The 22,579-nt window shown below is 43.0% G+C and overlaps 1 protein-coding gene across 1 annotated transcript in view; it reads left to right on the forward strand.

The window, feature by feature from the left end:
- The window catches only part of tkv (serine/threonine receptor kinase thickveins), a 377,353-nt gene that overhangs the window by 242,495 nt on the left and 112,279 nt on the right, over nucleotides 1-22,579 (forward strand). The window contains exon 5 of the mRNA XM_070097287.1: nucleotides 14,324-14,516. Within this exon, the coding sequence (XP_069953388.1) occupies nucleotides 14,324-14,516 (193 nt within the window). The remainder of the gene's footprint in view (nucleotides 1-14,323; nucleotides 14,517-22,579) is intronic.

Below are 22,579 nucleotides of genomic sequence, written 5' to 3' on the forward strand. Positions count from 1 at the left end.
TATAAATAATAATAGTACATATTATTAATAACATGTATTATTATTAACATGTATGTTATTAAATACCACTGCCTCAATCACTGCCTCTACCACTCCAGTCACACTCAATCTACAAGCACCAAACACAATGAATTATTGTGAAATGTTTGGAAGAGCAGGGAGACTAATACTCACTCCAGCATAAACAAAGTCACACTTACGATGTGTCAACCACTCCCTCGTATTTTTGTACAATTTCCTTCTTCAATTATATCATATTTATTATTATTATTATTATTATTATTATTATTATTATTATTATTATTATTATTATTATTATTATTATTATTATTATTATTACTATTGTTATTATTAGCTGTAGCAGAAATGTTTAATTCTTTGCAGTGTTCAAGAGTAAACACATGATGTCACCGTCTAATACCTTTCCTAATAGCCATTCCAATATGCAGTCATGAATGGGTTTACATTATTTATACTGTAGTTTAATAGCAAATAATGAATAAACAAAACACTCACCACACTGAGTGGTGGGAGGGCTGGCTGCCAGTTGCGGGGGTCGGAGGGAGGGTAGTAGGGACTCGCAGGTGGCGGGAAACTTAAATGTGATTTGGCGGCTGGGAATTTGGTGGCTGGGAATTTGGCGGTTGGGAATTAGCGAATGTGTGAAGCCCGTGAAAGTTGAAAACGTGAATGTTGAGGGAGACCTGTATTAGGATTATTTTACTTAGTGTTTTAAGCCTAAAAAATTTTTTTGACATCAGTACTTACCGAGATTCTCCATGGGGAAGTGGAACAGAATTCTTCCTCCGTAAGCCATGCGTGTCATAAGAGGCGACTAAAATGCTGGGAGCAAGGGGCTAGTAACCCCTTCTCCCCTATAAATTACTAAATTTAAAAAGAGAAACTTTCGTTTTTCTTTTTGGGCCACCCCTGCCTTGGTGGGATATGGCCGGTTTGTTGAAAAAAAAAAAAATTACCGAGATAGAGGTGCTAAGTTGGCAGAAAATGAGCATTGTATGGCAACAGCGGTGAATGCCGCCCACCCGTTATTCTTTTATTTACTCCAATTCGAAGGTTTCTTGTATTTTCCAATATTTTTCTTTTCTAAGAAACTTATGTGGCCTGTGAGACCAAAGTAAGGTGCATTGTTCAAATATATACACTCATTCTTTACAACACAATAACTGAACAAACATTATCACTATTAGTTTGTGTATAAAACTTTTTACACAAACAAACAAACAATACAAAACATTGTTTATTATTATTGTTCCATAATATATATACATATGTACAGTCACTGAACACGTTCCTAGAACTGCTGCAGCTTGTGGAACTCTTTGAAACATGGGTATATGCAGAGTGGCACTTGACACTCCTCACACATAAAACGAGTGTCTCTGCGTGTTTGTGGGCGTTTTGTGGTATGTGTACATACAAAACACCTCTTCTGAGCATTTTTCTTGGAAGCAGTAGGAGGCAGTAGTATAGGGTAGTGATCACCAGGCCTGAAAAGAGATGGCGTGTGTTGGTAATTTCGTGGGCGCTGATCTATTGCAGGTGTTGCTCCTTGGTACTTGACGATTATTTGTCTGATGACTGACAAACAAAATTCACCATATTTTGGTTTGTTGTTGGTCCTCAACTTGTATATGTTATAAGCATTTAGCATGGAAATATCAACAAGATGGAAAAAAAGTTTTATATACCACTTATAACTCTTGCGTATATAATCAGCAAACCCAACCTGCATGTCACATTTGCCCACTAAGCGCATATTGAGGTTTATAGTCCATGACAGCTGCAGGTTTTAGAGTGGGTTCATTGGTCTCTCTCTTGTGCCTGCCAGTGTGTGCTATTTCGTTTTGATGAACTTATGTTAACAATGTGACATCACGTTTGTCATGCCACCGAAATACCATGATGTCATTGGCAGCGAAGGCTTGCACCTCACCTCTGCGAGTGCCAGCGTCGAACCTTTGCATATGTTTTCGATTACCACGCACTGTGCCACACACGTCTGTCAGGTTCACTTGCAAGAAATCACTGAGTATGGGGCTTGTGTACCAGTTAACAGTAAATAATATATGCCCCTTAACAAGATATGGTTCCATCATTGTTTGAACCACATCACCAGAGATACCCAATAACTTCTGGTATCTCTCAATGTATTACTGCCAGTGTACACAATGATATCCAAAACGAGACCACTTTTGCAATCACACATTACAAATAACTTTATACCAAAGCGTTTCCTCTTGCTTGGTATGTATTACTTGAATGAGAGTCTTCCTTTGAATAAAATCAAAGACTCGTCAATAACAAGCTTCCTGAAGGGATAAAAATACATGCAGCACTTTTGTTTCAGGTACTTAAACTCATTTCTGATCTTATTTAACCTGTCGCTTCTGTCAGGCCTGGTTTTGTCTGAAAAGTGTAACATACGTAACAGTATCAAGAAACGATTCACAGCTATAATGTCACTAAAACCTGGGGTTGAAATCAGGCGTTCTGTTGCCCAGTATGTGGTGACAGTGTGCTTATACACATGTGGCATAAGCATTATTGTGGCAAAAAACAGGTACATCTCTGCCACAGTTGTCTCCTTCCACTTGTGTAGCCGTGATCTTGGTGAGAGAATTGTATTTGCCATGGTGTATTCATAGTATGTGTTGGTTTCCCTGACAATAATGTCCATCAGGGGTTCATCGAAGAATAACTGAAAGCATTCCAGTTCAGTAGCATTGTTCCCAAGTGCCTCTTCAAGGGGGGCTCCTTGGCGTGGTGAAGAGGCTCTTGGTCTGAGGAATTAGACCTGTCGGTCTCCTTCCTCAGACCGAACCTATTACCCCCCAATCCCCCCTTCCCTATCCCATCCTCCTCATCCTCCCCTTTTTCCTTTCCTCCTCCTCCTCCCCACCCCTCCCTTTTGCCCTTCCTCTTTTTGGCCTTTAGGATTTTTCCCACAGGCACACTAGTTCATAGGCAGGGGAAAGGGTACCGGGGTCCATCCCATTCCGTTGAGGTTCTTGGCGGTGGCATAGTTTGCCGTGGGATCTGGATCGCCTGGGGATGTCCCGATTCCTCTCCGGTATCCCGGAGGGTGGGTTTGGGGGTCTTTCGGGCAACGGGTGTATCTCTGGAAGCCACCTTTCGGATTCCGGGGGTGGTGGCCGAAGTAGGTATGCTTTGTGGCATACCTCTCTTTTATCCACCGAGGTAGCTCGGCAGATGTGAGGTTGCTATCCCAGATTGCTGGTTTACTGGCATGGAGGGTAGGGTATGGCACGGGTTCTGTGCTGCATCTGCGCTATTTGCGGTGCTGAGGTCCTCTTGGGCGCGGAGGAAGATTTCTGGCCCTTTCGTTCCTCCTGGGAACTATCCCTCCCCGGTCCCCCCTTTTTTTATTCTTTTTTTTTATTTTTATTTCTTTCTTTTTTTTTTCTTAAAAACAAAAAGAAAGAAGTAACCTAACCATGGAGTCCTAAATCCATGACCCCGCTACCCCCGGGGCCCTTATTGTTACCGCACCCTGTTCTGACCTCGCCTCATCTTTTGGCCACTCTTTGGACACTCTTAAGGCCCCTGTACCTCTTGCTGGTGCGGTTTCCTCACCCACTTCAGGTACTGGGGCTTCCACTGACTCCCTCGATTTGTCTGACTTCCACTCTCCTTTGACTATGCTTCCAGCCTCTCTCTCTATGGTCCGTCTCACGTCTGACCGACTCTGGCCCCACTTCTAAATGCCAACGACAATCTCCAGACGATGTTACTTTGTTACCTTCCCATTCTACTTGGAAAAGACCGACACATCATGCACTCCCTCTCCACACTCATTTTAGACCACACAATGGACTAAATTCTTTACTTTACGACCGACTTCTTCTACTGCCTGTCTTTCTGACCATAGTATTGCCAAAGCGCTCCTACGCCACGTTGGTAGAGATATTTCCTTTCATGCTCTTAAGAGTGGTACACTCATCATCACAGTCCAGAATTCTACCCAAGCTCATGATCTTTCTCTTCTTTCACATATCGATACTACAGTGGACCCCCGCTTTACGATCGCCTCCCAATGCGACCAATTATGTAAGTGTATTTATGTAAGTGCGTTTGTACGTGTATGGTTGGGGGTCTGAAATGGACTAATCTGATTCACAATATTCCTTATGGGAACAAATTCGTTCAGTACTGGCACCTGAACATACTTCCGGAATGAAATAATATCGTAAACCGGGGGTCCACCGTATTCCTATCACTATGGAAAAACATCATTCCCTCAATTCTTGTAGTGGTACTGTTATTCTGCCCCATAAAATAGTCCAACAGAATTTCCAGACATGTGGCAATGATATTCTCGAACAGCTGGAACTCCAAGATCTCCCAATTCTCAAGGTAGACACTTATGTTCTTCCCGCCCGCGGGCGAAGACGATACCCTTGCAATGTGACTGGTTTAACTTTTGACAGCCGTGAACTCCTATCCTCTGTTTATGCAGCAGGACATTGGTTACAAGTTCGGAAGGTGATCCCTACACTGCAACAGTGTAGGAATTGCTGGCAATTTGGCCACCCAGCAAAATATTGCAGATCTATAGCCGAATGCCCAGTCTGTTGTGCCGATGACCATTCTAATACATCTTGCAGTCGACCTCCCCCTTGCCTTAATTGTCATGAGGCTCACCCTTCGTACTCTCACCGTTGCCAGGTGTACTTAAATGAGGGGGAAATTCGTTGCCTCAAAGAGGCAGAAGGTATCCCTTATGCTATGGCAGTTTCTCATCTCTGCCTCCAAGGGAGACTACCCTGTGTTTCTTATTCTCATGTTTCAAAACGTTCCCCCACTTCTGGGGTCCCATCTTCTGCAGCCTCCTCTGCGGTTGCCAGTCCCATAGTCACTCCTGTATCTAATTCTTATGCTGTCCTGGGCTCAGACGTCCCTACTTCAACACCTCAGTCTGTCCTCACTTCTTCGTGTTCTCCCTCACAAACCCTGGTATCGACAAGACCTCGTACGACACCTCCTCCCAATCATCCCTCTATTTCTCAGAGGTCCAACAAATCTCCTTTAACCCCTCCTTTCCTTCATCCACCTCCACATTTTACCTTCCCAGTCTCTGTACCTAGGTCTTCCCCTTTCACTGGCTCCATTACAAGTGTGGAGGTTCATCCTCCTCCTCATACTGTGCCTTCCTCCCGTCCCCTCCCAAGTTTCTTCCTTTTCTGCCACCTCCCGGGTTTTTGCCTCTTCTGTCCCCTCCCACACTTCTCCAGTTCCCTCCACCCTTTCGCCGCCCCCCCCTACCTTGGTACAGTCCATTACAGCTCCGATCTTTACTCAAACTCCTCCTTCCATCTCCAATATTGTCTCCCATACGATGTCTCTGAACTCCAAAACACTTGAAGCAATCTCTGAATATATTGCAGAGACCAAACCATCAATGGACACTGATCCACCCTCTGTTCCTTCTCTTTCCTCTTCTCTATCTGCGCAACTCCTTTCTTCACAACGCACCGTTCCTTCGCTACTTGAATGTTTTCCTTTGCCACCACATGTGGACTTTTCTAACCCCTCTAGTCCGTAGGTACCCTTACCTGCGGATTTCAGGTATCTTTATCGTTGCCAATCATGGCCTATTTACAGTGGAATATTCGCGGCCTCAGGGGTAATCGGGGTGAGCTTCAGATGTTGCTCTCCCAGTTTTTCCCTTTTGGTGTTTGCTTACAGGAACCAAAATTACACTTTGCCGTTATCTATCCCATCTCAGGCTATAATTTATTGTATTCTTCAGATCCTTTTCCTGATGGAACCTTTAATGAAAGTGCCCTTCATCTACGCACTGATATTCCGTACCATCAGCTATTTGTTCGTACTTCGCTGCATTACACAGCAGCCCGCATCCACTTGCATAGGTGGTATACACTCTGTTCTTTGTATCTCTCTCCTTCTCGGGCATTATCCATCCCAGATATTGCCTTTCTTGTTTCGTCATTACCGCCACCACTTCTGTTACTTGGCGATTTTAATGCCCATCATTTCCTCTGGGGGGGGTCTCACTGTGATTCCCATGGCATTCAGTTAGAGGCTTTTCTCGCTACTCACCCCCACCATGTTTCAAATACAGGTACTCACACCCTTTTTGATCCTCGGACTCATACTCTCTCTTGCATCGATCTCTCAGTCTGCTCTTCCTCCGCCGCATTAGACTTCACCTGGTCTGTTCTCCCGGATTTACATGACAGTGATCATTTCCCAATCATTCTTACTTCCCCTTCATATTCGCCACCAATTCGTAACCCACGCTGGCAATTTGATCAGGCAGATTGGAACCTTTACTCACAACTAACTGTTTTTTGTGAGGTTCCTTCTTCGTCCTCCATTGATGAGCTTTTACACCTCTTCTCGTCCTCCGTTTTAACCGCAGATTCTCATTCTATACCCCAAACTTCGGGCAGGCATTCTCAGAAATGTGTGCCTTGGTGGTCTCCTGCTTGTGCTCGTGCAGTACGTTTGAAACGCGCTGCGTAGGGCAGGTACCGGTACAATAGAACCACGGAGAGACTTACTGATTTTAAGCAGAAGCGTGCGATCGCTCGCTGTGTCATCCATGACGCTAAACGCATTTGCTGGCGAGATTATGTCTCCACCATCACCTCTGCTTCCTCTATGAGTGCAGTGTGGAAAAAAGTACGAAAACTGAGTGGTAAATATTCTCCTGACCCGGCTCCTGTTCTGCGGGTTGCCAGTGTTGATATAGCAAACCCACTAGATGTTGCCAGTGAAATTGGCAATCATCTGGTCCGTATTTCTCAGGGGCTTCATCTATGCCCCTCGTTTCTTTCCTCAAAGTCTACCAGAGAGTTAGCACCCTTGGACTTTTCTTCTCTCAGAGAAGAACAGTATAATGTGCCTTTTACACTTCAGGAACTGGAGGCAACACACTCAGCTTGCTGATCATCAGCAGCTGGGCCGGACGACATTCATATTCGTATGCTACAGCATTTACATCAGTCAGCCCTTGCAGTCCTATTATGCCTTTTCAATCTTATTTGGTCACAAGGGGTTCTTCCACAACTGTGGAAATCTGCCATTGTTCTCCCTTTCCGCAAACCGGGTACTACGGGACATGAAGCCTCCCACTATCGTCCCATTGCTCTTAACAGTGCAGTTTGCAAAGTGATGGAACGTCTGGTAAATAGACGTTTAGTGTGGTATTTAGAGACACACAACAGTCTCTCCACTCGTCAATATGACTTTCATAAGGACTGTTCTACCATAGACCCCTTACTACGCTTGGATACGTATGTTTGTAATGCCTTTGCGAATAACCACTCAGTTGTTGCCATATTTTTTGACCTTGAGACGGCATATGACACAACTTGGAGGTATAATATTCTGGCCCAAGCCCACTCCTTAGGCCTTCGAGGCAGTCTACCATCCTTCCTTAAGAACTTTTTAACTGACAGGCATTTCTGTGTTCGGGTTAATAATGTGCTCTCCCCAGACTTTATCCAAGCTGAAGGTGTCCCCCAGGGATGTGTTCTGAGCACAACACTTTTTCTCCTTTCTATAAATGATTTGGCCTCTAGTCTTCCATTCAATATTTGGTCATCACTCTATGTTGATGACTTCGCTATTGCCTGTGCAGGTGCTGACTGTCACCTCATTACAGTTTCTCTCCAGCATGCGGTCGACCGTGTTTCCAATTGGGCCACCACACATGGGTTTAAATTTTCCAGTACCAAAACTCACCAAATTAATTTCACTAGACTCTCTGTCATCTCCGATCATCCTTTATACCTCTATGGCACCCGTATCCCTGAACGTGATACAGTCAGGTTTCTAGGCCTCCTCTTTGACAGTAGGTTATCCTGGAAACCTCACATTACTTCTCTGAAGACAACTTGTCACAGCCGGCTGAACCTTCTTAAAACCCTTGCTCATCTTTCATGGGGAGCTGATCGTCGAACTCTCCTTCGCCTACATTCCACCCTCATTTTATCGAAACTTGACTATGGTGACCAGATCTATTCAGTTGCCTCTCCTGCTACTCTATCTAGCCTCAACCCTATTCATCACCAAGGATTATGTTTATGCCTTGGTGCTTTTCGCTCTTTCCCTGTTGAGAGCCTCTATGCAGAAGTGAACGTTCCATCCTTATCCGATCGCCGTGATGTCCATTGCCTTCGCTACTATGTACACTCTCATGATCTCCACAATCCTTCCATTTATAGAATGGTCACCAATATTAGTAGACATTCTTTATTTGTTTGCCGCCCCTGTTTGCTCCGTCCCTTCTCTCTTCGCCTACATTCGCTCTTGTCTTCACTTCAATTTCCACCTTTCTATGTTCATGTAGCATCTCACTTTTCCCTACCCCCCTGGGAAGTTCCAGCTGTTCGAGTCTGTTCTTTCTCACTCCCTTGCTCGAAAGCCCAACTGTCTACGGTAGCTTCCTGCTCTCTTTTTCTTGACCACTTCCACTCTCATTCTCATGCCATTGCAGTGTACACAGATGGCTCTAAGTCTTCTGATGGCGTAGGATTCGCAGCAGTGTTTCCGGACAGCGTCGTACGAGGGCATTTACTATCTTCGGCTAGTATCTTTACTGCTGAATTGTATGCTATTCTTGCAGCACTTATCCGTATTGCATCTATGCCTGTGTCATCATTTGTGGTTGCCTCAGACTCCCTTAGTGCTTTACAGGCTATACAGAAATTTGATACACCTCACCCCTTAGTCCTCCGTATCCAACTTTGGCTACACCGCATCTCTACCAAGCATAAAGATATTGTTTTTTGTTGGGTCCCTGGTCATGTTGACGTACAGGGCAATGAGCAGGCAGACACTGCTGCGCGGTCAGCAGTACATGATCTACCAGTTTCATATAGAGGTGTTCCATTTACGGACTATTTTGCTGCAATAACTACCCACCTTCATACCCGTTGGCAACAACGTTGGTCTACTCTACTCAGTAACAAACTTCAATCTATTAAACCGTGTATAGGTTACTGGCCGTCTTCTTCTCAGGAAGAGGCGCCCTGCTCCTCTCTTGTGAGAATTGTCAGGTTCCATTATCGGTCAGCCACATTCTGTTAGACTGCCCACTTTATCAATGAGCATGGAGAATTTACCTCCAACGTCGTCTTCGCTCCGCTGCTCTCCTTTACCTTCCCTTCTCGCTGATGGACCCACCTTTCATCCGGACTATCTCTTTGACTTTTTGACAACAACTGACTTACTTCACAAACTCTGATGATGCCTTCGGCCCTTTGTACCTCGATCTCTTGCTACCCTCTACCCTGCACTATCCCCTGCCCCGCTGTTTTCTGTAACCTTCTGATCGCCCCTTCCCCCTTCTGCCGCCCAATACCCTCGCTTCCTTTCCTACCCTGCAGCGCTGTATAGCCCTTGTGGTTTAGCGGTTCTTTTTGATGATAATAATAATAATGTTCCCAAGTGTACACGATGGCCGTATTCCACTTTGTGTTTCATCAAAGTCATGGGGACTGGGAACAAACTTGTCACCTTGCTGCCAATCCCAGATGCGGTCTGCTGGTGGGTTCTGGATATTGAAACGTGGTTTTGCAGGTTGTGGGAGTGTGGGGTTCAGTGAGGCTGGTTGTGCAGGGTCAGCAGCGTGGCCCACTGCTGGTGCCACATGATTCATGCCACTATCACTATCACCACCACCACTATCTGCTGCCTCACTCACATCATTCATACCCATCGTAACAATATTGTCATTTCACTATCTGGTCGTGGTGTAGGGCCACGGGATGTGCTCCGAGATTTACTCCTTCCCCTTGGAACAGCATATAAAGCACTACCAGACCGCATGCTATGTAGTATATACTGCCGCTTCACTGGGAAATATTCACCCTCACTGTCACAACTAGAACTGCTTTCAGTAACTTTGAAAACACTATCACTTTCAGTGCTCACATCTGAGTCTTGTACACGGGCAGATAGTTTCCTCTTTCATCCTGGTTCAGGTGAACGTGAACGAGCTGGACTAGCACCAGAGGTGGATTTTCATCACTAATTACGTTATCCTGGGCACTTTTTTCGGTCACACCCGCTTGAAAACCATGGAATTCACTTTCACTGACACTTTCATCACTGTTAGAGCTATCACTTTGGAACAAAAGACCTCCAATCCGCCGAGGAGTGAGGTACTTCTTACTGCCAGGCATGGTGAAAATGGACTACCAAGATGGCATTCCCACAATGCACCACTGATTCCCAGATTTTTTTCACAGGGTGCACACCCACCACTCAGACCCATTCTCTCATGTAGGCCTACCAGCTTTCTCCCGCTTGATTTGAAGCCGCTAGAATTTACGCATATAAATACGTCAGAAACAGTGGTGCGTAAGACATATATATACGACATAAACAGTCAAAGGGTTAAATAAAACTTTCACTTGTAACTAGAATGGTTAGAAAAAGTGTGCACAGTAAGTTTGAATTGTAATATTGAGGCAGTTATTATAAATAATATAACTTTAAATTAGAAAGTATGTAAATGTAGAATTGTTACAGTTAAAAAGAAAAGTACAGTGGACCCCCGAGTTTCGTGATTAATCCGTTCCAGAGAGCCTGCCGAATGTCGAAATTCACGAAACTTGAAACCATTTTCCCCATAAGAAATAATGGAAATAAAATTAGTCTGTTCCAGACACCCAAAAATATTAAAATAAAATATTTTTTTTTTAAATTAAATAAAGATTTACATACTGAAAACAATCAGAAATCAAGTACATGCATATAAAAAATAATAATAACATTACACTTACCTTTACTGAAGACTTTTGGGTGGATGGAAGACGGGAGGAGGGGATAGGAGGAAGGAGAATCTCCTTCCATTAGGACATCAGGTAGCATGTCCTTTTCTGGTTTCATTTCCCTTCTTCTTTTAATGCCACTGGGAACAATTTGAGAGTCGCTGGACCCCTGTCGCACAAAATATCTGTCCAGGGAGGTCTGTTTCTGGCATTTCTCTATGATTTGCCTGAAGTGGGACAAGGTTTTATTACTGAACATGTTGCAGATATGGCTTGTTTCAGCTTGGTCAGGGTGATACTTTTCAACAAAACTTTGCAACTCATTCCACTTTGAACACATGTCCTTAATCACCAAAGAAGGCACCTCCTTCACTCTCTTTTCCTCCTCCTCTGAAGCAAGTTCGTCAGCTGTGGTCTGATGCCGTTCCAGTTGAAGCTCTTGCAGTTCGGCAGTCGGTAGCTCTTCCCTGTGGCCCTCCACCAACTCTTCCACATCCCCGTCACTCACCTCCAACCCCATGTACTTGCCCAATGCCACAACACCTTCCACAACCGGCAGAGGGTCGGCAGGGTCAGGGTCTGCCTCAAACCCTTCAAAATCCCTATGGATCGTGTTCTTCACTTTCTTTACCAGAGGGCTTGCACTAGCTTTCCTTGGGCCCAGGGTGACTTATTTAGCAGTTGCAATCACAAAAAACAATGGATTATTACGTATGAACCCGCGGGGTGATGGTCACGTGTTGGTAAACAATGGCACACTGAGCGTGAATGGTGTGGGAGACAGGCTTTGTGTGCGCGGTGACGGGCGGATGGGTACCGGATGATCGCCGAATCACGAGTCTAATCATGAAACTCGAGGCCAAATTTTGCCGAAAGTCGAGTTCACGAAAGTCAGTGCTGCCGAAACTCGGGGGTCCACTGTATTCATAGTCAGTTAAACATAAAGGAACCCATGTGAATTGTAATTCACACTTAGATAAGCATACAGGCAGTAGTATGTACAGTAAATAGTCGAGTATGATTTATACGTACAGGAGGGTCCCTGCTTTAGAGTGCTTTACAAAGCTTTAAAGCACTTCGCTTTATGGCATTTTTGGTACTACAGTGGTGTTCAATTATACCCATTCTTCATTTATTCAGACTTCTACAATAAATATATTCACCACTCACTATATGCTAAGGACAAAAATAGTTTAAGGTAAGTAATGTGTGTACTGTATATGATTTTTTTTAGGCCTAGCTCTATTGTTCACTTAAACAACACAATAAGCACACAAACATAATTATCAATATATTGTTTACAAAACTTGTTTACAAAAACAAACAATACAAAAATTTTTTTATTACTATTGCTCTATAATATATATACCAATATACAGTCACTGAACATATTCCTAGAAGTTCTGCAGCTTGTGGAACTCTGTGAAACATGGTGTCATACACAGTGGTGTTTTACACTCTTACACATAAAACATGGTGTCATACACAGTGGTGTTTTACACTCTTACACATAAAACATGGTGTCATACACAGTGGTGTTTTACACTCCTCACACATAAAACATGGTGTCATACACAGTGGTGTTTTACACTCCTCACACATAAAACATGGTGTCATACACAGTGGTGTTTTACACTCCTCACACATAAAACATGGTGTCATACACAGTGGTGTTTTACACTCCTCACACATAAAATATGGTGTCATACACAGTGGTGTTTTACACTCCTCACACATAAAACATGGTGTCATACACAGTGGTGTTTTACACTCTTACACATAAAACATGGTGTCATACACAGTGGTGTTTTACACTCCTCACACATAAAACATGGTGTCATACACAGTGGTGTTTTACACTCCTCAAACATAAAACATGGTGTCATACACAGTGGTGTTTTACACTCTCACACATAAAACATGGTGTCATACACAGTGGTGTTTTACACTCTCACACATAAAACATGGTGTCATACACAGTGGTGTTTTACACTCCTCAAACATAAAACATGGTGTCATACACAGTGGTGTTTTACACTCTCACACACAAAATCAGTGTGTGTGCATTTTTGTTGAATTTTTTTTTATGTGCAAAGACAAAACACCTCGTCTGAGCAGTTTTCTTCACAGTATTAGCAGGCAGTTGTGTTATGTAGTTATCCTAGGTAAATGGTCGTGTGTCATCATTCCTTCCTAATTTCCTTCATTCCTTTCCTACCTGGAGGCTACCTGGAGGGCATTCCACCTCTCTTCCTACATTCCTTCATCTGTCCTTCATTACTTTTTTCCTTCCTTTCATCTAGTCCTTCCTTCATTCCTGCCTTCCCTTCTTGCTTCTGGTTTCTATAATATATATACACATATATAGTCACTAGATACTTTCATAAAACTCCTATTATCACCCTTCAGCAAGCTTGTCTTGTGTGCGAGTGTGTGGCTTATAATTGTTTTGAGTCAGGAGTCGGCAGCTGTCAAAATGACATATTGTCTCATTAGTCACTCCCCCTACCGCCTGTCAAAACAATGGGGTCGGATACTGCTTCCCCTCCATTCTATCTAATTATCTTTCTCCCTCATTCTATCTCTTTCAATCTGTCTCTCTTTCTCTCTCTCTGTCTATCTCTGTCTCACAGGTACACATAAATACAACTATACATAGTGTAAATTACCTAGGATAACCCAAAAAATCCAGACAAAGTGCTATACTCTGCTTGAAGATGTGAGTAAACGTGATGATGACAGTCTTGTGGCTCTCTCTGAGACAGAGCTAGACGGATAGACAGGGAGTTTGGCAGACAGACAAATAGACAGACAGACAAATGTTTGTTCGTCGTCATCTCCTCCTCCTCCTCCTCCTCCTCCTCCTCCTCCTCCTCCTCCTCCTCCTCCTCCTCCTCCTCCTCCTCCTCCTCCTCCTCCTCCTCCTCCTCCTCCTCCTCCTCCTCCTCCTCCTCCTCCTCCTCCTCCTCCTCCTCCTCCTCCTCCTCCTCCTCCTCCTCCTCCTCCTCCTCCTCCTCCTCCTCCTCCTCCTCCTCCTCCTCCTCCTCCTCCTCCTCCTCCTCCTCCTCCTCCTCCTCCTCCTCCTCCTCCTCCTCCTCCTCCTCCTCCTCCTCCTCCTCCTCCTCCTCCTCCTCCTCCTCCTCCTCCTCCTCCTCCTCCTCCTCCTCCTCCTCCTCCTCCTCCTCCTCCTCCTCCTCCTCCTCCTCCTCCTCCTCCTCCTCCCCCTCCTCCTCCCTCGTTTACGCTCATCAAAGGTCTTAATATATGATTGTGTAAACATGTTATCAGGCTTTTATATGCACTTGAAAGTGTAAAAAGGTTATATTTCACTTTGCAATGATTTTTGCTTTACAGCAATAGCCTGGAACCTAACCTGCTGTTTAAGCAGGGCCCTCCTGTGCTAGTGTTGTTATGGTGTGTGTAAATGTAATTATAACAAGTGAAAGCTATGTTGAATACTGGTTAATGATTAAGAGCTCATCACTACATGCTTTTAAATATATCTTTTCCTATTCTTAATGAAAATGATGTTTCAGGTGCAACGTACAATAGCCAAACAGATTCAACTAGTGCAGAGCGTTGGGAAGGGACGTTATGGCGAAGTTTGGCTTGGGAGATGGAGGGGTGAAAGGGTTGCTGTCAAGGTGTTCTTTACTACTGACGAAGCATCGTGGTTCAGAGAAACTGAAATTTATCAGACAGTTTTGCTAAGACATGAAAATATATTAGGTAAGTGCTTAAGTTTGTATAATATACTCTTTCTTGCATAAATTGTGTGTTCATTTACTCAATATTTCGAAACTAAATTTTCTTTTTTCCCTGGTCTAATGAATATTAGAAGTGTGCAGCTCCCAATGGGGTTCTTGCCTGACTAAGGCAGCCCTGTATGACCCTTTCAGTTATAGCACTTAATTTGATTATTATATTTATTATTGCCTGAAAAAATCCAGCATTTTTTTTTTTTAAATACGGTGGACCCTTGACTTATGAAGGCCTCATCTAACGATAAAATTGACTTACAAAGCGTTTCAGCGTAAAAAAATTCCCCTGACCTACGAACAAAAACTCGACTTACATCATTCGTCCGGAACGCGTCCACGCCTGAGCGTGCCTCAGCTGCCCTGCCTTTAGTTAATGTGCCAGTGTTTATAAACCAGTGCGGTCACTTCCACGCATACATTCTGTACATTTTGTATTATTCCAGTGTTTTTAGTGCTTGTAGCTGCTAAATAAGCCACCATGGGCCCAAAGAAAGCTTCTAGTGCCAACCCTGTGATAAAAAGGGTGAAAATTACAATCAAAATGCAGGAGATAATAACAAAGTATGAAAGTGGAGTGAGTGTCTCTGAGCTGGCCAGGTTGTTCAAAAAACCCCAATCAACCATCACTACTATCTTGGCCAACAAAAAGGCAATCAAGGAAGCTGTTGTTGCAAAAGGTACAAGTATCTTTTCGTAACACAGATCACAGGTACTCGAAGATGTTGAGAGACTGTTATTGGTGTGGACAAACAAAAAACAGATATCAGGAGATAGCATCTCTCAAGCGATCATATGTGAAAAGACAAGGCAGTTGCGTGACGATTTAATTAAAAAATGCCTGCAACTAGTGGTGATGTGAGTGAATTAAAGGCCAGCAAAGGTTGGTTTGAGAGAATCATAGTGGCATACACAGTGTGATAAGGCATGGTGAGGCTGCCAGTTCGGACAAAAAAGCAGCTGAAAAATATGTGCAGGAATTCCAGGGGTACATAAAGGCTGAAGGATTGCAACCCCAACAAGTGTTTAATTGTGACGAAACAGGCCCATTTTGGAAGAAAATGCCGAACAGGACCTACATTACACAGGAGGAAAAAGCATTCCCAGGACACAAGCCTATGTTGTGTAGTAATGCTAGTGGGGATTGCAGAGTGAAGCCTCTACTCGTGTATCACTCTGAAACTCCCAGAGTGTTCAGGACAAACAATGTCGTCAAGACTAATTTGTGTGTGATATGGAGGGCAAACAGTAAGGCAAGGGTCACTAGGGACATTTTCTATAACTGGTTTTATCATGTGTTTGGCCCCACTGTGAAAACTTACCTCCTGGAAAATAAATCGAAGCTTAAGTACCTCCTGGTATTAGACAGTGCTCCTGCTCATTCTTCAGACTTGGCAGAGCGAATTATGGGGGAGTTGAGCTTCATAAAAGTGAAGTTTTTGCCTCCCAATACCACTACTCTCCTCCAGCCCATGGACCAGCAGGTCATTTCAAATTTCAAAAAAACTGTACACCAAAGCAATGTTTCGAAAGTGCTTTGAAGTGACCTCAGACACTCAATTGACCCTAAGAGAGTTTTGGAAAGATCACTTCAGTATCCTCAGTTGCATAATCCTTATAGGTAAGGCTTGGGAGGGAGTGACTTGCAGGACTTTGAACTCTGCTTGGAGAAAATTGTGGCCAGAATGTGTTCAAGCGAGGGATTTTGAAGGGTTTGGGGCTGACTCTGAGGAGCCTATGACAGATGTGGAATCTGTTGTGGCATTGGGGAAAGTCCATGGGGTTGGAGGTTATTGGCGAGGATGTGGAAGAGTTGGTGGAGGATGACGATGAAGAGCTAACCACTACAGAACTGCAAGAGCTTGAGGTGCAACACCAACAGACCACAGCTCAGGAATTTCCTTCAGAGGAGGAGGAGGAGGAAGAAGAGAGATGGAGGAAGTTGCCTTCTTCAGAGATTAAGGACATTTGTGCAAAGTGGATTGAAGTGCAAACCTTTATGGATGAACATCACCCTGACACAACTGTTGCAGGCCATGGTGGCAAGATCTACAATGACAGTGATCTATGCCATATTAGGGAAATCTTAGAGACACCAGAAACAGAGCTCTCTGGACAGATTTTTGGTGTGTCAGGGGTCCAGTGAATCTCAAGTTGGTCCTAGTTCCATTAAAAAACAAAGAAGGGAAGTAACCCCTGAAAAGGACTTGCTACCTGAAGTCTTTGTGGAAGGGGATTCCCCTTCCAAACAATTGTAAACTCCTCCATCCTCTCCCCTCCTTCCGTCTCATCACTCATGGATACATCTTCTATAAAGGTAAGTGTTAATTTATTATTTATTTATTCTGCATGTTTCATTGTTTTCTGTGTAGGGAAATGTATATTTCATGTATAAAAATTATTTTGTTTAATACTTTTGGGTGTCTGGAATGGATTAATTAGATTTCTGTTAGTATTTCTTATGGGGAAAATTAATTCGGGTTATGACAGATTCAGTATAAGACAAGCTCTCTGGAACAGATTAATGTCGTAATCCAGGGGTCCACTGTAATCACTTCATTTGTCTAACTTTTATATAAGTATGCAATAAGATATATTAAAATGTACTGCTCCATAACCTGTGTCAATATAGAGTAAGAATTAGGATTTGTCTGCCCGAAATGCCTAGGCATGCTAGTGGCCTTCTTTGTAATTAATATTATACAGTGGTACCTTGACTTACGAGTGCCCCAACTTACAAGTTTTCCAAGTTAAAAGCAGTCACTCGATTGATTTTTTGCTTTGAATTGCAAGCTAAAATCCGAGTTACAAGTGAGCTTCAAATACACCATCACTTGTTCGTGCAGCGAACACCATAATAGTGCACATGGTTACCTTGGAAGCATCTCTCTTGTGTTGTGATTGCATTTTGTACAGTTATTTTCCCAAATTTTGTTTGTTTAACTATGGGTCCTAAGAAAGTAAGTGCAAAGGACAGTGCTGAGAAGAGGAGGAGGAGGATGTCCATTGAATTAAACAAGGAAATCACAGAAAAACACAAGTGAGGTGTGTGTGTGTAGTCGACCTGGCGAGGCAGTACAAGCGTAGTATGTACTTCGTGCCTCATGCCTTCTCACAAAGAAGACGTGAGGCATTTACGCTGATTTACTTCTGAGATATTCACCCAAAACATAGGCCGGTCTCCTGACTCCGGGGGGGGGGGGGGGGTACTCTGAGAAAATCGCTTTTGCTTCAATGTTTTTCTTATGAAACTAGTGATCTAATGCAGTTAGCCTTGCAAACACTCCGTTTTCTCTTATAAGACCTTAGAAGGGCATGTCGTGTGGGGTTCGGTAGGAGATTGATGGATAAGGTAAACTCACTTGTTGAATGGTAACGCTATATTGTCAGACTGTGGTAATGGGAGAAGGAAGGAGCCTGCCGTGTTCTGCCTTCTATGCCTATGCGTCGACTGAGGCCGAGGTAGCATGTCCCGCTCGCTCGCTGCATCCCATGACGTCATACAGTCACAGGCCTAAGGGATCTTCTATACATGTATAAAGCACATGGGTGGTACTATGATACGCTATACAACACATATAAGGGGATCAGCAACTATGCTGACAGCTCGGTCATGTTACGTATGTTGTCTCGACATACACTACTATGCTATAGGCTGAACAGGCAGGTGGTTCTGGGCTGATTCTATACAATAACAAATTCATATATAATTTAGAACTAATGGATGGTATACTGGATGTTAACAAAAATGAGTTTTACGTAATGGGTGTTAACGTAATCACTTTTAACGTAATGCATTACAAACTATAAGAACAAATCATTGAACAATATGGGATGGAATTGATCGATCGATCTGTATTCATGCACTCTACAGATTCTGAGGAAGAATAAATATATATATACAAGGTGAGGGTGTGGTAGGTAAATTTGGGGTGCCAGGTGTAAATGATAATGGGAGCCCTTTGATTGAACTTTGTATAGAAAGGGGTTTAGTTATAGGTAATACATATTTTAAGAAAAAGAGGATAAATAAATATACAAGATATGATGTAGGGCGAAATGACAGTAGTTTGTTGGATTATGTATTGGTAGATAAAAGACTGTTGAGTAGACTTCAGGATGTACATGTTTATAGAGGGGCCACAGATATATCAGATCACTTTCTAGTTGTAGCTACACTGAGAGTAAAAGGTAGATGGGATACAAGGAGAATAGAAGCATCAGGGAAGAGAGAGGTGAAGGTTTATAAACTAAAAGAGGAGGCAGTTAGGGTAAGATATAAACAGCTATTGGAGGATAGATGGGCTAATGAGAGCATAGGAAATGGGGTCGAAGAGGTATGGGGTAGGTTTAAAAATGTAGTGTTAGAGTGTTCAGCAGAAGTTTGTGGTTACAGGGAAGTGGGTGCGGGAGGGAAGTGGAGCGATTGGTGGAATGATGATGTAAAGAGAGTAGTAAGGGAGAAAAAGATAGCATATGAGAAGTTTTTACAAAGTAGAAGTGATGCAAGGAGGGAAGAGTATGTGGAGAAAAAGAGAGAGGTTAAGAGAGTGGTGAAGCAATGTAAAAAGAGAGCAAATGAGAGAGTGGGTGAAATGTTATCAACAAATTTTGTTGAAAATAAGAAAAAGTTTTGGAGTGAGATTAAGAAGTTAAGGAAGCCTAGAGAACAAATGGATTTGTCAGTTAAAAATAGGAGAGGAGAGTTATTAAATGGAGAGTTAGAGGTATTGGGAAGATGGAGGGAATATTTTGAGGAATTGTTAAATGTTGATGAAGATAGGGAAGCTGTGATTTCGTGTATAGGGCAAGGAGGAATAACATCTTGTAGGAGTGAGGAAGAGCCAGTTGTGAGTGTGGGGGAAGTTCGTGAGGCAGTAGGTAAAATGAAAGGGGGTAAGGCAGCTGGGATTGATGGGATAAAGATAGAAATGTTAAAAGCAGGTGGAGATATAGTTTTGGAGTGGTTGGTGCAATTATTTAATAAATGTATGGAAGAGGGTAAGGTACTTAGGGATTGGCAGAGAGCATGCATAGTTCCTTTGTATAAAGGCAAAGGGGACAAAAGAGAGTGCAAAAATTATAGGGGGGATAAGTCTGTTGAGTATACCTGGTAAAGTGTATGGTAGAGTTATTATTGAAAGAATTAAGAGTAAGACGGAGAATAGGATAGCAGATGAACAAGGAAGCTTTAGGAAAGGTAGGGGGTGTGTGGACCAGGTGTTTACAGTGAAACATATAAGTGAACAGTATTTAGATAAGGCTAAAGAGGTCTTTGTGGCATTTATGGATTTGGAAAAGGTGTATGACAGGGTGGATAGGGGGGCAATGTGGCAGATGTTGCAGGTGTATGGTGTAGGAGGTAGGTTACTGAAAGCAGTGAAGAGTTTTTATGAGGATAGTGAGGATCAGGTTAGAGTATGTAGGAAAGAGGGAAATTACTTCCCAGTAAAAGTAGGCCTTAGACAAGGATGTGTGATGTCACCATGGTTGTTTAATATATTTATAGATGGGGTTGTAAGAGAAGTAAATGCGAGGGTCTTGGCAAGAGGTGTGGAGTTAAAAGATAAAGAATCACACAAAGTGGGAGTTGTCACAGTTGCTCTTTGCTGATGACACTGTGCTCTTGGGAGATTCTGAAGAGAAGTTGCAGAGATTGGTGGATGAATTTGGTAGGGTGTGCAAAAGAAGAAAATTAAAAGTGAATACAGGAAAGATTAAGGTTATGAGGATAACAAAAAGATTAGGTGATGAAAGATTGGATATCAGATTGGAGGGAGAGAGTATGGAGGAGGTGAATGTATTCAGATATTTGGGAGTAGACATGTCAGCGGATGGGTCTATGAAAGATGAGGTGAATCATAGAATTGATGAGGGGAAAAGGGGGATGGTGCACTTAGGAGTCTGTGGAGACAAAGAACTTTGTCCTTGGAGGCAAAGAGGGGAATGTATGAGAGTATAGTTTTACCAACGCTCTTATATGGGTGTGAAGCATGGGTGATGAATGTTGCAGCGAGGAGAAGGCTGGAGGCAGTGGAGATGTCATGTCTGAGGGCAATGTGTGGTGTGAATATAATGCAGAGAATTCGTAGTTTGGAAGTTAGGAGGAGGTGCGGGATTACCAAAACTGTTGTCCAGAGGGCTGAGGAAGGGTTGTTGAGGTGGTTCGGACATGTAGAGAGAATGGAGCGAAACAGAGTGACTTCAAGAGTGTATCAGTCTGTAGTGGAAGGAAGGCAGGGTAGGGGTCGGCCTAGGAAAGGTTGGAGGGAGGGGGTAAAGGAGGTTTTGTGTGCGAAGGGCTTGGACTTCCAGCAGGCATGCGTGAGCGTGTTTGATAGGAGTGAATGGAGACAAATGGTTTTTAATACTTGACGTGCTGTTGGAGTGTGAGCAAAGTAACATTTATGAAGGTGTTCAGGGAAACCGGCAGGCCGGACTTGAGTCCTGGAGATGGGAAGTACAGTGCCTGCACTCTGAAGGAGGGGTGTTAATGTTGCAGTTTAAAAACTGTAGTGTAAAGCACCCTTCTGGCAAGACAGTGATGGAGTGAATGATGGTGAAAGTTTTTCTTTTTCGGGCCACCCTGCCTTGGTGGGAATCGGCCAGTGTGATAATAAAAAAAAAAGGTGAAATTAACAGCAAAGGCATCTGGTGCGCACTCAGATCATTACTGTCAAATTCTCAGAATACAGAGGGAACGTGAACACGAAAAAAAATTTTTTTCTGATAAACTAATCAGTTAATAACAAACAGTTGACAATTTCCTTCGTCTCGGACATCTAGTTATACAGACTATGTACATTTAAACCCAATTCTGCGAGGGTGAGGTTTACATGTGCAGAATGGTTATCATCTCTGGGAGGATCGAATTCCTCTGCAATGGCTAATACATGCCTTGACTGAGGGAGATCTGAACGAGTATCTACAAAAGATGCTTGTGGGTTTCTCATTACTTGTCGAGTACGCAAGGAGTAACGACATTCAGGTTGAATATCTGACTGAGTATTTGAGGTAGAGGGTACAGAGTTAAGAGGATTTTCAGCATCTGTCACATTAGTCTGGGTAGCAATATCATCAACATTGCATACTAATTTCATATGATCTAAATGCGATTCTTTGAACTTATCAGTACTAATTTCTCTAACCTTATACTTATTGCCAGAGATATGTTCTACAACTCGATAAGGGCCAACAAACTTTTGATTGAGCTTAGGCATTTCGGATGTTTTGTTGAAATTTGTCAGCATTACTCTTGAACCTACTCTAACTTTTGATGGTTTAGCACGGCTATTAGTTACTCTAGTAAATTCTGCTGTTGATTTATGAAGTGTTTCACGGATTCTTCTAAAAACACTCTGAGCTATGCTGGTACGAGTTGCTATGAAATCATCAGGGTTGTAATTGGGTTTTGGAGCGGAATATAACAACTCATAGGGTAAATGCTTGTCTACACCATACAATGCATAATGTGGAGTATCACCTATAGAAGCATTGTAAGCAGAATTTATGTCATATTGAACATCTGGTATGACTTCATCCCAAGTTTCACTGTTGGGGTTGATAGTGGCACTCAAAACATCAAGTACTTTCTTATTGGTTCGTTCAGCTAACCCATTGCTGGCAGGATGATGAGGAACAATGGTGGATTTAGAGATCTTGTACAAAGTACACAAATTTTCAAGAATCTCATTACAGAATTCACCTCCATTATCTGTTACTAAGGACTTAGGGGTGGTATGCCTGCAGATAATGTATTCTTTAAACGCTTTAGCTACTGTCTCGGCAGTCTTATCTGCAATAGGAACTAACTCACAATATCTTGTGAAATGGTCTACCATAACACACAGATGTTTGTTGCCTTGGAGGGAACATTTAAAATTGGTTAACAAATCAAGGGCAACTCTTTCCCACGGTTCGCTAGTGGTTGGGTACACTTGGATTGGATTAGGACCATTGACATTTCCCTTATGTTGTATACAAACACTACATTTCTTAACATACTCTGAAATGTCAGTTGCCATACGTGGCCAA

Source organism: Cherax quadricarinatus, chromosome 57 (assembly GCF_038502225.1).
Source record: "Cherax quadricarinatus isolate ZL_2023a chromosome 57, ASM3850222v1, whole genome shotgun sequence".
NCBI classification, from domain to species: Eukaryota; Metazoa; Arthropoda; class Malacostraca; order Decapoda; family Parastacidae; genus Cherax; species Cherax quadricarinatus.